Source organism: Cynocephalus volans, chromosome 2 (assembly GCF_027409185.1).
Source record: "Cynocephalus volans isolate mCynVol1 chromosome 2, mCynVol1.pri, whole genome shotgun sequence".
Taxonomy (NCBI): domain Eukaryota; kingdom Metazoa; phylum Chordata; class Mammalia; order Dermoptera; family Cynocephalidae; genus Cynocephalus; species Cynocephalus volans.
In genome coordinates this window covers 150732939-150748737 of record NC_084461.1, presented here as the reverse complement: position 1 = coordinate 150748737, position 15799 = coordinate 150732939, and the positions used below count along the sequence as shown (strand labels likewise).

Genomic DNA, 15799 nt, shown 5'->3' with positions numbered 1-15799 from the left:
TTCTGAGGTTTTGCAAATATATGATTTCCTCCTGCCTCCTACAGAACCCTCAGCCCATAAAGAGCAGGGATGCATCTGCTGGCAACACACAGAGCTTGCTTTTCTCATTGCCACACTAAGCCAGGATCCTGGGTCTGCATGCCTTTCCACTACAGGCATCATGTTCTCCTTCATCTCTCAACAGGCCTCCACAGGAACCTCCCAAATGGTCACTCCACACTCACTCTCTTTCCCCTCCAGTACTTTCTCCACACAGCAACTAAAGTAATCATTGTAACGTTTAGATCCAAACCATGTCACACTCTGGCTTAAAACTGTTCAATGGCTTTTTGATAAACTTAGGAAATGAGACCAGGCCTGTTAGCATGCCCCACAGGCCCTGATGGATCTGCGCCTGCCTCTACTGGAAGCTTCTACCAAAGGCCCTTTCATTGTCTGCCCTCCAGTCACAGTGAACCTCCTCGGGGTCCTTGGACCCACCATGCTAAGAGCCTCTGAAGTGCATGTATGCACTATTCCCTTTGCCTGGAATACTCCCCACCACAGCACTCTCCCTGCCAGTTTCCAGTTCCATTGGGGCTGCCCAGGTAATTCTTCCCATGACTACCACCACCACTGCCCCAGACCAGCCCAAATAGCCCTCTTAGACACTCACCTGCCACAAGGGAACTTCCCATCAAAGTCTTTGGCACAGGTGGCCTGGGACATATATGTGTGTCGTTCTTTGATGAACGTATTTCTAACTAGCCTATAATCTTCCTGAGGTAGGAATCCTGCTTATTTTTGCTTGCTTTTGTATCTCCAGCACTTACCCCAATGGGATTCAAATATCTATTGCAGGAATAAATTAATGAATAAATTGGATCCAGGGGGAAACACTGAAAAACAACTCCTAGATTTTTCCTTGTCTGTCAGTTCTCACATGAGCAGAGTACCATTAGTGTGTGCAGTCTTTATATCTGTGTGCCCAGGTTTAGGGTCTCTAGCAGGTAATGTGCCCAAGGCTTCTAACTCCACTGTGATCCATGCAGCACTCAGGACCCACGCACATCAAGACACCACTGTCCTCTCCCAGTACCCATGCCCCAGTACCTTTCTCCAGCTTAACCTTGTTTCAGAATAAATTGCCATCATAATCAAATCCCAATGCATTTTGCACATTTTACTAAGATACTGCCTTAACGTATGAAAGAGAAAATGAGTTTCGAAATTAAAGCAGATTGTTAACTATTTTTGCTGTAATGTTTCTATTAAAATGCCAGAATTTATTACATGTGACCTAGTCCATTTCAGACAAAACGCAATTTAAAAGAGACAGGGTCCGTCTAGCTAAAGGAGCATTTTGGGCAAAGCATTTTGCCGTGGCTTAAACCACAACTAAAATGAAAAGACAATACAATCACACCAAAGCATGACTTGTGCCAAAGCAAATAAAAGCTTTATTATCATGAATGGCTTTCACAAATTCTCAGAATCCATAAGTATATTATATGAAATTTCACTCAAATGAAACCCATATTTTTGTCTCCTGATGAAATTTCAATATACATTTTTAAATCATCAGCTAAACACAATGACCTCTACTCGGTGCTTCAGCTTGGTTTCCCAGGTAGCACACATGATGCCGCGACACCCTGGTTATGCTGAGAAAAGCCTTCTTTCTCATGAACCATATGGACTAGGTCATTTTAATTGTGGAACACGAGAACAGTTCACACAGCTCTTGCACGGAGCACACCACAACCACCTGAACTCAGTCCCACAGGCAGAAAACACAAGTGGGTGATGGAGGAGATGAGAAGCTATTAGTTGTTATTGTTTCTTGTTTGCTAGTTTGTTTTAAAATAAAAACAATACACCTTCAGTAGTTGACGGGGATCAAAGAGAGTAAAATCAAAACCATATAAAACACCAGCATGCACATGCTCAGAGCAGAGAGCTGGATGGATCCCTGCCTCGAGTCCACTGCAACCCACCCGCCAGCACCAAGCAAGCTTCTCAGATGACCCTTGGTCCATAAGCACTGTTTTCAATAAACAGTTCTCGAGCCTTTCTCTTTGCTGGGCTAGGTGCCAAGGATGCCGAGAGAAAACTGCAGACGCAGCCCTTGCCTCAGAGAACTGCGGCCCCGTGGGGGCTTCTGCCAACAAGCAGGTGTCAGTTTCTGATTCGCCTCACCTGGAGGTCACGCTGCCCTCCTTTTGACCCTCTTCATGCTGTTTCTGCATTCTCCTGAGGCTACTTCTCGTTGAACTCCCCTTTCCCCACTATATATTAAACTCCTTGAGAGGAAGAACTGCTTTGCTCACCTTATAAAGGTCCAAAGACCAGGGAGTTTTGGAAAGACTTCACCATCATGAGCCCTTGTCTCTTCCATGGGGGACCCTGCACTGGCCTTCAAAAAGTCCACTTTCTGTACCACTGTCCAGCCCCTGCAGATCCAGCCTCCGTGCAGCTGTCTGGGGGAGCTCTCTAAGACTTGCATCTGGCCATGTCATTCCCTGAACCCCATCACTATCCTAAAGCATAAAAATTGCTTCCACAGCAAATAAGGCTCCTTATAATCTGATTCCAACCTAATACTTATAGCCTAACTTCCTGCTGGTCCGCTTTCCCCAGCCCCATCTCCTTGTCATTTTCCAAAGAGTCAGAGGCTGCTACATATCAGTGACTTCGCACCTGCTCTTCTCCCTACTTGGGACATATTCCATTACCCATCTACCACAGGAAATAATTTTCATTTGAGGGGAATAAAAGAAGACTAGCAATATTACTACTGATAGTGATAATAAAAGTTTTAATTTCTTGAAGTTACAATGGTCTATTACTAAATGCTTTGCTTCCATGATCTCATTATTCCTCAAAAAATTACCACAGGTAGTTTATGATTACCCTCATTTTCCAGAAGAATAAATTGAGGCTTGGGGGGAGATGAGTAATTTGTCAAAGTCCACAGGTATCAGGTGGTGAAGGCTGGAGTTCTTTTAAGGTCTGCCAAGCTGGCAGCCTGGGCTCTTAACTCCTATGCCAGGCAGCGAGTTACAATTTAAATGTCACCTCCTCTCTGTAACTTTTTCTGATCATCCCCCGCCCCTGCCATTGAATTAGTCATTCCATCCTCCAAATGTCCACAGCACATTGCACGGGCTGCCACTTTGCATATTATGGTGACATTTCCTTTATCAATCTCTCACACTCATCTCCACCAGGAAGCAAAATCCTGGGGGACAGGAATTGTCATTTCCATCTCTGGGACCCTCCACAGGCTTATCACATTACTAGAGATGTTGTACGTGCTTCATATATGTCTGTTGAATGAATTGAAAAAAATATGGCCATGAAACAATTAAGAGGAAAAACAGTCCAGGGGAAGAGAAACAGACTAGGACAAGGCCAGGAGTCTGACATCTCCTGATTTTTCTGCACAATTTTGAAAAAGCACCTTCACCTCCATCCCCCACCTCCATCTTCAAAATGAAACCATCTGTCTTTTTTGGCTTCACAGGCTGTTTAGAAGAAAAGTGAAATTATATACATGAAAATGCTTCAGTAAGCTTGAGTATCTCATTAATTCCTATTTTTAAGGAAGTAGTGTTTGAGGGTTTTTTTCCTCAATTATAAAAGGAAAGCAATATTATTTTAGAAAAAGTGAAACTCCAGAAATGTGCAAAGCATGTGTCTTTTAAGCAGAAGATACTAACACAATTTTAGCCTCAGAACAGGGGCTGACCTCTGGGCAATCGAGGGCCTCTGGTGAGAAGCCACATTTCTTTACCCTCGCTGACCTTCAGTTTCCTTGATGACCTTGCTATTGTCATTGTTCTTGTTATATTCCTCCAACCCTTCCTCTATGTTGAAATCACAGAATTTTCTCATGTTATTACAAAATCATCATGAATATCAGTTAACGGCTGCACAAATGCATCAGTGTGTGAATGTAGCATAAATCTAGAAAGTGGGTTTTCCTGCTGTAGTATCATTTGACAGAATTGATTCCACTGAGTCACTTAACAAGGCCAGTGCCCTGGCAGGGATGACATGGACCCAAGACTTGTGGGGGAGCCTGTTTCATTAGCAGTTGTTCCAACAGGGTTCCTCCATGGGCAGGTCAGTCCCTCAACAGTGCTCCTAGGGAAGGACACTCGTGATGGGATTTCCCCTCCCAGCCTCAGCTCTAGGCCTTTGTAGCAAACACAGCGTTCCCCATTTCATCTCAGAGGGATTCATTCACAGCCCAGCTTAACATTACTTTACAAGTCCAGGGAAGATCCCAAGGCAGTGCATAAAACAGTCTGTAACCTTATTCATAACACTTGTGTCAGAGTATGAAGAAGACTTTAGCACAGAAGGAGACTAGTAATAGCTCTTATTAACCAAGGGCCTACTGTGTGCTAAACCCTGTGCTTCGAGGTGTACACATTTTTATTGAATCTTCACCACGGGATGGGCAAGTGATAACCACTGTTTGCCTCATTTTGAAGGAAAGGGAACTGAGGAGATGAGCTGAGAAGAGACTTTCTAGGGGTAGAATAAGGAAGACCTCCTACTGCTCGAGAAGAAGACACCAGCTCCCAGCCTATCAAATCTGTTCAAACTCCATAGCATGCTCCCCGATTCCATAGCCCTTAGAAAGAATGCTGGGCAGGAAGGTGCTCAGCCCATGCTCAAATGGCAGACATTCTGTTTCTACAGTTCTCCAAGGACATGAAAAGCCTGGCCTCCCTTCCAGTGCCAGGAAAAAGGACAAGAGATACAGAGGGGTCTTAACCTTTAAGAACACACTTAAGTCACTTGTCCACATCAGTTTGTCCAGCCCCACTAACAGAAGCTGAAAGGCACTGAGATATTCGGAGGTTATTGCATTTGGATTTCGTGACTTATTGGTCATTCTTGCGACCACATTTCCCAGCAATTGGTACACAATTCCCAAACTCCTTCTCTCTCTCTCCCTCTCTGGGTGCTGACAGATGCAGCCCCTGTGTGGACAGTGAAGGCCCCAGCTTGGACACCAGCTTCTCCAGGGTCCATGCTCACCTGCTCTGAGAACCATGAGGTGTGTGTTACTGAGTCGAATGTGAGACTCTCACGGCACCATCAGCAGCAACAGCAGCAACATCGTCTTTGTTACCTAGGAGCACTCTACTCACAGTGAAGGTAGGTCTGCTTCGTTGCACAGACCAGGAGAATGCAGTAGCTGTCTTAACAAATCTAGGAACCTCATATTTCCTCTTAATTCCCATTTCTGCAGCTGATCATGGGACAGAAGGAAGGTTTGGACAATAAAACAGTCTCTTTTATGCTCATGCTCTTACACTTTAATTTGTCTTAAACAATTATGCCAGACAGAGCTAGTAAGGTATTTAGGAATTTTATATAAAAAAGATTCTTAAGGGAAAATCTGGCATGAAACAAATCTTTTCTCACCTTATTTTAAAAATCAGGAATTTTTAAGGTCATTTTTAATTTGGTTTTTCAATAGTTTGTTCTTTCCATTAATTCACTCCTTGGATTGAGTGTCTGTGACATGCCAAACCCTGGAAGGAAGAACGGGAACCTCAGAGATAAGAAGCATAGTCCCTTCCCTCGTGGATCTAAGCTTACTGTGGAGCAGAGATAGGTAAAAAGAAAATTCCAGTATGATGTGGTAATGTTGTAACTGAAACATAGACAAAGACCAGCAGGGAACTGCAGAAAGATGGCTTAAGGAGTAACATGCGTTTCACAGACTGTGAGAAGCGAGAAGGCAAAAACCACTGCTCCCACTTAAAATGCCCCAACCTTTCCTCTCCACCTATTCAAATTTTTCATGGCATTCAAGATCCAGACCCAGTTCCGTGAAGTCTACCTTGATAAATGACTTCTGCCTACACATGCTATGGGTTTCTTGAAAGTTGAGATACCAATTCATTTTTTGCATATGTACATATTTTAGGTCAAGTACTCCCTGATATGCAATCACCAAAATCCTTATTAAAGCCATGCTTCCCCATCCGAACAACATGCACACCATGTACATCACCAGATTAAGCAGAACCAAGCTACTCTGAGCTAAAGATGCCATATTTTGGCTACCAACTAGAATTTCAAATCTCCTGTATAATTTTTACTATTTTCTTTCTTAAGTTCATTCTCTCCCTAATCTCCCTGTAACACACACACACATGCACACACACACAAACACATACACACACACACACACACACACACACTCTTTCAGGACTTTTCTCAATTAGATTAATTTTACTTCACAAAAGCAATTTCCTACACATATATAGATGCTCCTTGACTTAAAACAGGGATATATCCTGATAGACCGAAAATATTGTAAGTCAAAGATGCCTTTAATACACCTAACCTACCAAACACCACAGCTTAGCCTCGCCTACCTTAAACGTGCTCAGAACATTCACATTAGCCTACAGTTGGGCAAAGTCATCTAACACAAAGCCTACTTTAAAATGAAGTGTTGAATATCTCATATAACTATTGGATGCTACACTGAAAGAAAGAGGATGGCTGTATGGGTACTCGAAGTATGGTTTCTACTAAACGAAAGTGAACATATCACTTTCACACCATGATAAAGTTGAAAAATCCTTAAGTTGAACCATCATAAGTCAGGGACCATGTGTACAGTGAAATGCCTAAGAATGTGACATTGAGCTCCAGCAGACGTAAATATAAAATAGATTCTAGCTTCCTCCTTACCAGGCTTGTAATGTTGGGCAAGGTGTTCAAGCCCTTGATAGCGATTTCCTTTTGGAGAGGGGATAATAACTTTTGCCAGCTTCACAGATTAAATTTGACGATGCCCTTAAAGTGTTTGGTACCAACTCTGGCACACAAGTGCTCCATGAGTGTTAACTGTTGTTATTACTGACACTGGCATCCCGTGAAGAGGATACCTTCTCTCCCCTTGTCCCTCCCATTCCTTTCCCACCTGGTCCAGTTATTCAACAACAGTTCTCTCTCCTCCCTTCTCTCCTAGCCTAATCGTGACACGAAAGTAACTATAGTAAGACTTGCATGTGAAGGAAAAGAATGATGGTTTATATGTAAATAAAAATAGACAGTAAAAATCTTTTATTCATTCACTAGGTATTCATTGGGATCGTCCTGCAGGCCGGGACACAGTGGCGATAAAGAAGTCAGTGACAGGGGCATAGTTCTGCAGTGCCAGGAAGAATGACCTCACAACAAGATAATTGTTCTCACTACAGGACACAAAGAAGGATTTAGGCTAAAGAGAGAAGTTGATTCTGAACTTGATTGAGCTGAACGTAGGTCAAGGTGTGCCTCTCTGGCCAAGACGTGAAGGAGGAAGAGGAGTTATTGAGGTGGAAGGTCTGGGAGAGAAAGAGAAGAGGAGTATGTTCCAGGCAGAGGGAATGGCATGCAGGAGGGCTCAGAGGAGAAAAGGAGCATCCTGGGACTAACACAACGTGGTTCACTTGAGTCGGTGTGAGAGTGGGGGGTAAAAACACTGGGGAAAGAGGCAGGGCCAGACTGGGCACCCAAAGGGTCACAGTGAGCACCTGGGCCTTCATTCTTGGGCACCTTGGGGCCACTGATGCTTTCTCATCCAGAAAGTTCTACTTTAGAAGGACACTTTGGCTATGGTGTGAAGACTGGATTTGAAAGGGATGAGAGAGGAGGCCATGTATCTTGTTAGGAGATGCAGCAGTGGCAGTGATGAGAGATGGTGATGGTTAGACACAGGCTGGAGGCATCAGTGGTGGAGAGAAGCATTTGGACTTGAGAAGTCATTAGCAACTAGAGCCAACAGCACCCGGAGATAAGCTAGGTGTGGAAGGGAAGGAGATACTCTCTGTCTCCAAAGCTCCTTAGAATCTTCACATTAACCTTGTCCTCTTCTGTTAAACTTGCTATTCATAATTACCAACACTCCAATAAACAAAAAAGTTCTTTTTCTAATTGTGCAGCTTTTTGTGGTTTAATTACCAGAATTGAGGCAACTGATCCTAAACATATTGCTGCCATCATAAAACCACCAAAAATTCTGTGCTGTTTTACAGGTTTCTGAAAGTTGCCACATAGATCATCTCATGATGTAGAGAGGGTGGCAGCTGGGTTTAAGGTGTTCGTTGTTATCTTTAAAATATTTGACTCCTAAAGAACAACTTTGGTTATTAATAGTGTAGCATTTGTATAATATGATATTTAAGAGCAGGGACTCTAGAAACAGTACCCCTGGGTTCAGATCCTAGCTGTTGCACTAACGAGCTGTGTGATTATAGGCAAGTTACATAACCTCTCTGTGCCTTAGTTATCTCATATGTAAAGTATGAGTACCTGAAGCAGGTTAATTACAGTAAAACACATAAAGTGCTTAGCTCTTTGCATGCCATACAGGATATTTGCTCCACAAATGACAGCTTTATTAGAAATATTGTTAAGAAGAAGGTGCTGGGTCCCAGAGTAAAGGTCAAGAGTTAACTGGTCACTTCTGGTGGGAAACCACAGCCTCTCATGTCCTAGACCATTCTCATAGCTCTCGATGGACAACAGTTGGGAGGAGTTGGTCTTAACTGTCTTTCTGTGGCCCCCTCCTCAGGTCACCTGGAGTCTTTGGGCTCACGGTCTGAATCACAGTGGTCATAAAGATGCGCCATTTCCCATTTCCTGTCCCAGGAATGAAAAGTGAAGCCACAGTATTGAGGCCTCAGCTCTCTGATGAGACTGATGTTCTCCGGAGGAGTCTTCAGCCTTATTGTGAGATACAGAAGTGGAAGATGGGGTGATTTCCAGATTTCCACATTTTTTTTTTCCTTTTTGAACAAGCTGCTCTGAATTTCTGGAGCTGGCATGATGCCAACCGCATTTACCTTTATTTAATCACTCAGTCGACTCCTCTGTGAAAACTGGGGTAATTAGGCCCAAAATATATCACCCAGAGGCTTATTTTAACTACCCGAAAGAGAAGCTAGATCCTAATTTCAACAAAATTACCAGATCGTTTTCCTTCCAAGAACTTCTGGCAGTGTTTAAGTTCCTGGTTCATTCTCCCTATGGGATTGTTGGTCCCCACCATTAGTGAGGCTGGAGACCAAGGGACAGCCTTCTCTAGAACAGATAGCAGCAGGATGCATTGGCCAGGGAATCTCCTGCGGGAACCCCCTTACAATGCACAAACAGCATGGACATTTTTCCTCACAATGCTCCAAGACCTATGAGACAGGACTGTGTCTTCTTGGAAGGAAGCACAGAGGACTGGGTGAGTACACACACTCTGGTGTCCCTGGTTCATGTCCTGATTTATCACTACTAGCTGTGCAACTTCAGACATGATGTTTTCATCCTCTGATACTCAGTCTATTCTTCTAAACAATGGGAGATAGCAATAATTACCTGCAAGTGAGGACTCCAGATGTAATCCATCACATGGTTGGAATTTTGAGTCAAACTTTCTATTTTTACATTTTAACACCGCCATTGATTACGATCTATATCACAGTATAATTGGCAGCATGTTCTCTTTCTTATGGGCACATAAAGCCATGGTGCATCTTACATTTGATAAAATATCGCATGCAGCATGTAGAAACAATTTCCTAGTAAAAGATAGGCTCTTTGAGATTATTGATTTTTTCCATTACTCTTCTGCTCTTACACCACAGCCTTTTTAAAGAATTCAAGAATATGGGGAAGAGAATACAAGAGCTCTTGGACTGGGCCAGAAAAATGCCAATGGTTTCAGTCAATGCATAAAATTTGCAAGTATCTTGCATATATCACTCTTTCCCAATCTCATACTATGACAGACATCACTAATCAATTCAGCATTTCTTCCCACTGAGCCAAGATGAAGCCTCTAAATCCTTCCCAACACAGCATTACAGGGAGCCATTACCAATCAACCAGAGTTGGCACATGAAGCAAAATCTATTTTAGGTCCCTGACTCAGGAGCTTAGGAGATAGAGAATAAGAATGGGAATTGGACAAATCAGTAAACTTTTATAAAAAGATTTCAAAAATGATATACTTTATTGCACAGAAGAAACCAAGGTCTAGAGATGTTAAATTGGTATAAAGTCACAGAACCAATTCTCTGCAGAATGAGTGTGGAATCTTCCTACTTGTTCTCCCTTATCCAAAATGTCCTTTCTACCAAACTATGCAGTCTTTCTCAGCATCAAAGTCAAATTCCTTGGGAATTTAAGTAAACAAACAGTTATCTGATGGATTAGACTCTGGCAAAAAGAGGAAGAAAGGGCACGTCATGTAAAAGTTTTTTGCTTTTAGTTTTTGTAAAAATATGCTTTTGCTCCTTTGTCACCATCAACAATTCATTGCTCAGGGAGGCAATGTACAGAGAAATGGTCATTTCCAGCAAATGATAATTACAATGTGCTGAGCCCAAGAAATGATCCATCCTAGCCCCATGGTTCATGTGATTTTAATATCTACCTCATACCCAATCAGGGCCTTCTCAGGATTTCCAAAGTACTAGACATGTCTGGTGTTTGCCATAGATATTGATTGCTTAGTATTCCCAAGCAATAAAATCTAACCAATAAAAATCACATCTGAAAAATTAAAAGTGATGGGTGGAATGGGGAATCTCTCCTCCTTGTCAAATTTCAATTCAAAATTAAATTGGGGCCTTCAGCACTAAGACAGGGACCCCTGACCCCTGAGTAATTACTTTCCAACATCATTTTCTTTAATTTGTAGGAGATATTTCTATTCTAGGAATTGCTGGAAAGGCCCACTTTATGAAGATGAGGCCATATCTTAAGGAAAGTCTGCTTCTTCCTCCTGTTTCAGGCACAGCCCTGCTTCTGGTGAGGTGTGCTGCTGCATGCTGCTAGCGCCCCCCCTCAGCACTCTCATTTGCTGGTAATTACACCAGCAAACTCCACAGTCATTGAGACTAATGACACAGTTGCAAGGTAGAACCTCTGCAAGGCTTCTGGAATCAGCCCAGGGGGCAAGCAAAGTCTGAGCAAGCAATTCCTTACATTGCTCCCTTGCTCCCTGAAAGGTGGGCTCCCAATATTTAGAAAACACATTATGTGAAGAAGGGAAAGCAATCCAAGGGGAAAGCATACACAAAAACATAAAGTATAAAATGACACAGCATTTAATAAAATGACACATCAGGGAGAGTTTTACTCATTCATTCATTCATTAGTTCTATCTTTTGCTCCACAAACGTTGATTAAGTACCCACTGGATGCCAGGCACCCTGTTGGATGTTGAGGATAAAAGAGTAAGTAATGGTCCCTGCCCTCAGGGAGCCCACAGATTGTGGAAGGAGGGGAGCACAAAAGTAGAAAACCACCTTACAATGTACTAAGGACAATGAGCACAATGACCCAGCTACTCACAGGGGCTCTAAGAGCAAATGGCAAGGGAATGGAGGTGAGGGGGAGAGTGTTTGTCCAGCTCCAAGAGGAGAGGGAGCAAGGCCAGATGTGCTGAAAACAGCAGCACTTGCTGAGTGATTAGAAGTGGCAGGCAGGTGGTGAGAGGGAGGGGTCAAGAACAGGTCTGGTTTAGGACTGCAGTTCCATTAACTGAGATCCCGAATGCAGGGAGAGTGAGTGGGCTGCAGGGAGCCGGTAATGGGTTGAATTTTGGGCATGGTGAGTTAGAGATACCTGAGACATCCTATCGGAAGAGGGCTGATTTTCTGGAGGGCACAGACCACACATAACTCATTTCTGAGTCTTTGTGCTGAGTAGATAGGAGGTTCTTATAAAATGCTGAATGAGAAGTACGTGTGCAATGCTTCTCCTGTATTGTCATTTAATTTGCACAAGAACTCTATTTAAAAGGCCTACTATCACCCCATTTTATAAACAGGTACAAGCTTTCAAAAGCTTTATGACATAAGACAGGAGCTAGGACAAGTTCACAGATAAAAATGGCTCAAAAAAAGAGGCAGAGCACAGGAAAAGGTGCTCAACATCATTAGTCATCAGGAAAATGCAAATTAAAACCACAATAAGATACCACTGGAATTGTTATAAATCCACAAGAATTGTTATAATCCAAAGGACTAACAATAGTAAGTATTGCTGAGGATGTCAATAAACAAAACCCTCAAACCCTCATACATTGCTGGTGGGAATGTAAAGTTGCACAGCCACTATAGAAAACAGTTTAGCAGTTTATTAAAAAAGTTAAATATACATTTCCCATATGCCCCAGAAATTTCACTCCTAGATTTCTACCTAAGAGAAATTAAAATAGGTTCATACAACTCATGTATGTGACTGTTCATAGCAGCATTATTCATGATAGCCAAAAGTTGGAAACAATCCAAATATCCATCAAATACTGCACAGATAAACAAAATGTGGCATATTCCTATGATGTAATATTATTCAGCAATAAAAAGGAATGGAGTACCAATACATCCTAAAATGGGGGTGAACCTCAAAAATATTATGCTAAGGAAAGAAGCCAGACACAAAATACCTCAAATAGTATAATTTCACTTATATGAAATTTCCAGAAAAGGCAAATCTATAGAGAGGAAAAGTATATGAGTGGTTGCTCGGGAGGCTGGGGGGGGGAGGTGGGATGAAGGGTTTCTGAAAGTGGAACTTTGGGGAGTGAAGGAATTGTTCTAGACTAAATTATGGTGATGGTTGCACGATGGTTAAATAGTAAAGTGTGTAAAGTATACCTCAATAAAACTTAAAAAAAAAAAAAAGGCAGAGAGAACTGGGTGATTTAGAAGAGGGGGAGGTCCCAGCCAGGCAGAGTCAAAAGGGCATGCATTTGTGCTGGACCTTGAAGATGAGGCAAGAATGTAACAGGCTGAGGAGGCACACACACACAAAAAAATTCCAGGCAAAGAAAGAAGTGTAGGCTAAGCATGAAAGTGAGAAAGTGCTAGGCATATTTCGGCAATATCCAGGCATCCATTTTGGCTGGATACTTGGATGGAGAAAAGTAGATGAAAAGGCTGAAAAATTTTACTGTGGCCAGACCAGATCACAGAAGCTGAGGATGGTCAGGCTAATGCATTTGTGACTTAATTTGGTAAGCAGTGGGGAGCCACCGAACATTCCAGAGTGGGGGAGTGTCCTGGCAAAGATGAACAAGACAGCAGCGAGGAGTGTGTGTTGGAAGGGCAGGCCACCAAGGGCAGAGCATCAAATAGAAGGTTCACAGAACTAGTGGTAGTGAATGCGGGCCAGACTATGATCGCTTGCTTATGTCGATAATGTGAAGGGACAGAGAGACTTATTGTACCAGATAGAAAAGAAAACAATAGACACTACTTATTTGGCATTTTCTATGACCCTAACAGTGTTATTAAAAATCACTGCTCTAAAGAAAAGAGAGTTAAGAGCCTGATATATCCAGAATGAGCCAAATAGACTGATGATCATCTTCAGGTTTGCTCCAAAGAAAAGAAATAAAGATGAGGGAGGTCATAAAATGCTTATCTAAGTTGTGTACGGGAACCACAGATATGGAAGCTTATAACTGAATAAGAAATGGTGACACTTCACAGAAGGATGGTAAATGAGATAAACAACAAGACCATTTTACACAGCTCTGGCCCAGGAAGGCAGGAGTGCCTGGAACTGCTGGTGCTTTCTTTTTACCGCTTCTTTAAATGTATATAATATACATCAAGAAAGCACGCGTAGACATGCGTAGACAGAACCGAATGGGTAAAAGAAGATTGCTACACTGGGCTACTTCTGGAGAACTACTGATAGAACTACTTCCCCAGCTACTGACAGAACAATACTTAGTTTCTTCTGTGTCCTTATGTTCTGTATCCATGAAGCCGGATTATGGTATATTGTCATTCGACATCCCCAAACCTGGCTCGCACTGCACCAATGTAAGGCAGAGATCTCAGCCTGACTTTCTGAAAAGGGAATCCGGCTATTTTGGGATCATATAGTGTTTATAAACTTTTTATTAATTAGTTGCCAACACTTAAATATCAAGAAATTTCACACAAAGTATGGAAATTTTTAGCTTCTCTGGACAAATTGGGAATTCCAGCAACTATATGGCCCAATCCTGCATGGCATCGACCAGAGTTGAGCAGCAGCCGTCCTCATTAAACATCGGCGTTCTTGCTTGGTACACAGCATCCATTCATTTATTCACTCACTCATTCAAAGAGTATTTATTAAGTACCTACTACCTGCCAGGTGCTACTGTAGGACCAGGAGACACAGCGATGAACAAAACAGACAAAAAAGTTTACTTTCTTGGAGCTCATATTCTCACGAGGAGAGCTGGACAGTAAAATAAAGTGATACATATTTGAGGTTATAAGTATTAAGAGAAATAAAGGAATAGGGTGTAGAGATTGAGAGAGGAAGGTATTGTAGACAGGGTGGTCAGAGAGGGAAGCCTCTCTGATTAAGTCATAACCTGAGTCAAGGTGTGATTAAAATGAGAATGAGTCCTCACATAGAAGGGAACAGCAAAGGTCATCATGTTTCACCTGTGCAGGCACACATACACGAACGAGCAAGGAGGAGAGGGCATTTTAGGCCTGGAAATAGTTTGGATTTTACTCTGAGTTAGATGAGAAATAGCTGACAGGTTTGAGAAGCGGAGTGACATGGTTGGACATACTCATTTATGTTGGTGACTAGCCCCTGTAAGCTTTGAGCATTTGGTGCTTTAAAGCAAGATGGGTAGAGGTTAAAAGGTCAGAGATGAGTTCTGTCTCTCGAGAGGGAAAATAATTAGACTGTGGGGCAGGAATCTCCTGATCCTGAGAATATAGTGTTTGTGCAGAAGAATAACCCCAAACTTAGCAGTGGCCTTGAATTAACTGGCATCTATGGGTAGAATTAACACTCAATGAAGCCACTTAGAAAACGAAACTCACAGGACCCTGAGACTGGGTACCACTTGACTCTAGGCCAGAAGCAAATGTTCCCCGTGGACATGCAATGCATCTGGAACATTTTACCTTGTCCACTTACATAGTCTCTGTCGTTACCAGTGATATTCCAGCCCTGCTGTACACTCAATTTACTAGATGTGTCTTAAGGCTTGTTTTATTTCAGCAACTTGAGTTAACCCTCATGTTCTCCCAACTCAGACAGGAAAAATATGATCCCTGTACTCCAAAGCAAAGCAACAATCGGCGCTGGGTGTTCAGCAAGATCAGATCCTCCAGAAAATCTATTTCCAGACAGTGAAGATTTTGAAACATTTGTCAAGAGGAAGGGCTCTACTTACAATCAGAAGATGATCCCGGCCCATGGTGATGACCGTCCGGTTCACCGTGCGAAGCAGCTGGACCATGATCTCTTGGATGTGGTGGTAGGTGAAGGCCTGTAACACAGTCAGAGATATCTGTGTGACAATCAGGACCCTGTATCAGCACAATCTTCCCAAAGACACAGACAATAGTGGTCAGACATGGTAATCTCCGACTCCATCACCACCACCACCATCACCACCAACAGTGCCATCATCGTCATCACCATCAGTACTATTGTCATATTTTCATCACCATCAGCAGGTGGCATTAGGCATTCTACTAGTCATCTCAAATATAAGTTAGTGATTATGAGCTTAGTTAGGCTTTGGAATCAGGAACTTTGGATTTAGAATACTGGCTCTGACAAGAATCAGTTGTACTACACTGGTTAAGTTATATAACTTCACTAAGCCTTGGTTTCTCCATCTGCCTAACAGTCAGGATCTAACTTGGAATAAGGAGGGGATTTAAGGCAGGGAACTGGTTACGTGGGTGATGGAGAGGCCAGGACATCAAGCAAGGTAACCTAGAGATCAGCAACAGCAGGAAGCCACTACCACCCCTAGGCTGGA

General features: G+C 42.6%; 1 protein-coding gene across 1 annotated transcript in view; it reads right to left on the bottom strand.

Annotated features, from left to right (window-relative positions):
* The window catches only part of DOCK2 (dedicator of cytokinesis 2), a 396194-nt gene that overhangs the window by 220959 nt on the left and 159436 nt on the right, over positions 1-15799 (bottom strand). Inside the window, exon 27 of the mRNA XM_063087676.1 lies at positions 15203-15298. Coding sequence (XP_062943746.1) covers positions 15203-15298 — 96 coding nt within the window. The remainder of the gene's footprint in view (positions 1-15202; positions 15299-15799) is intronic.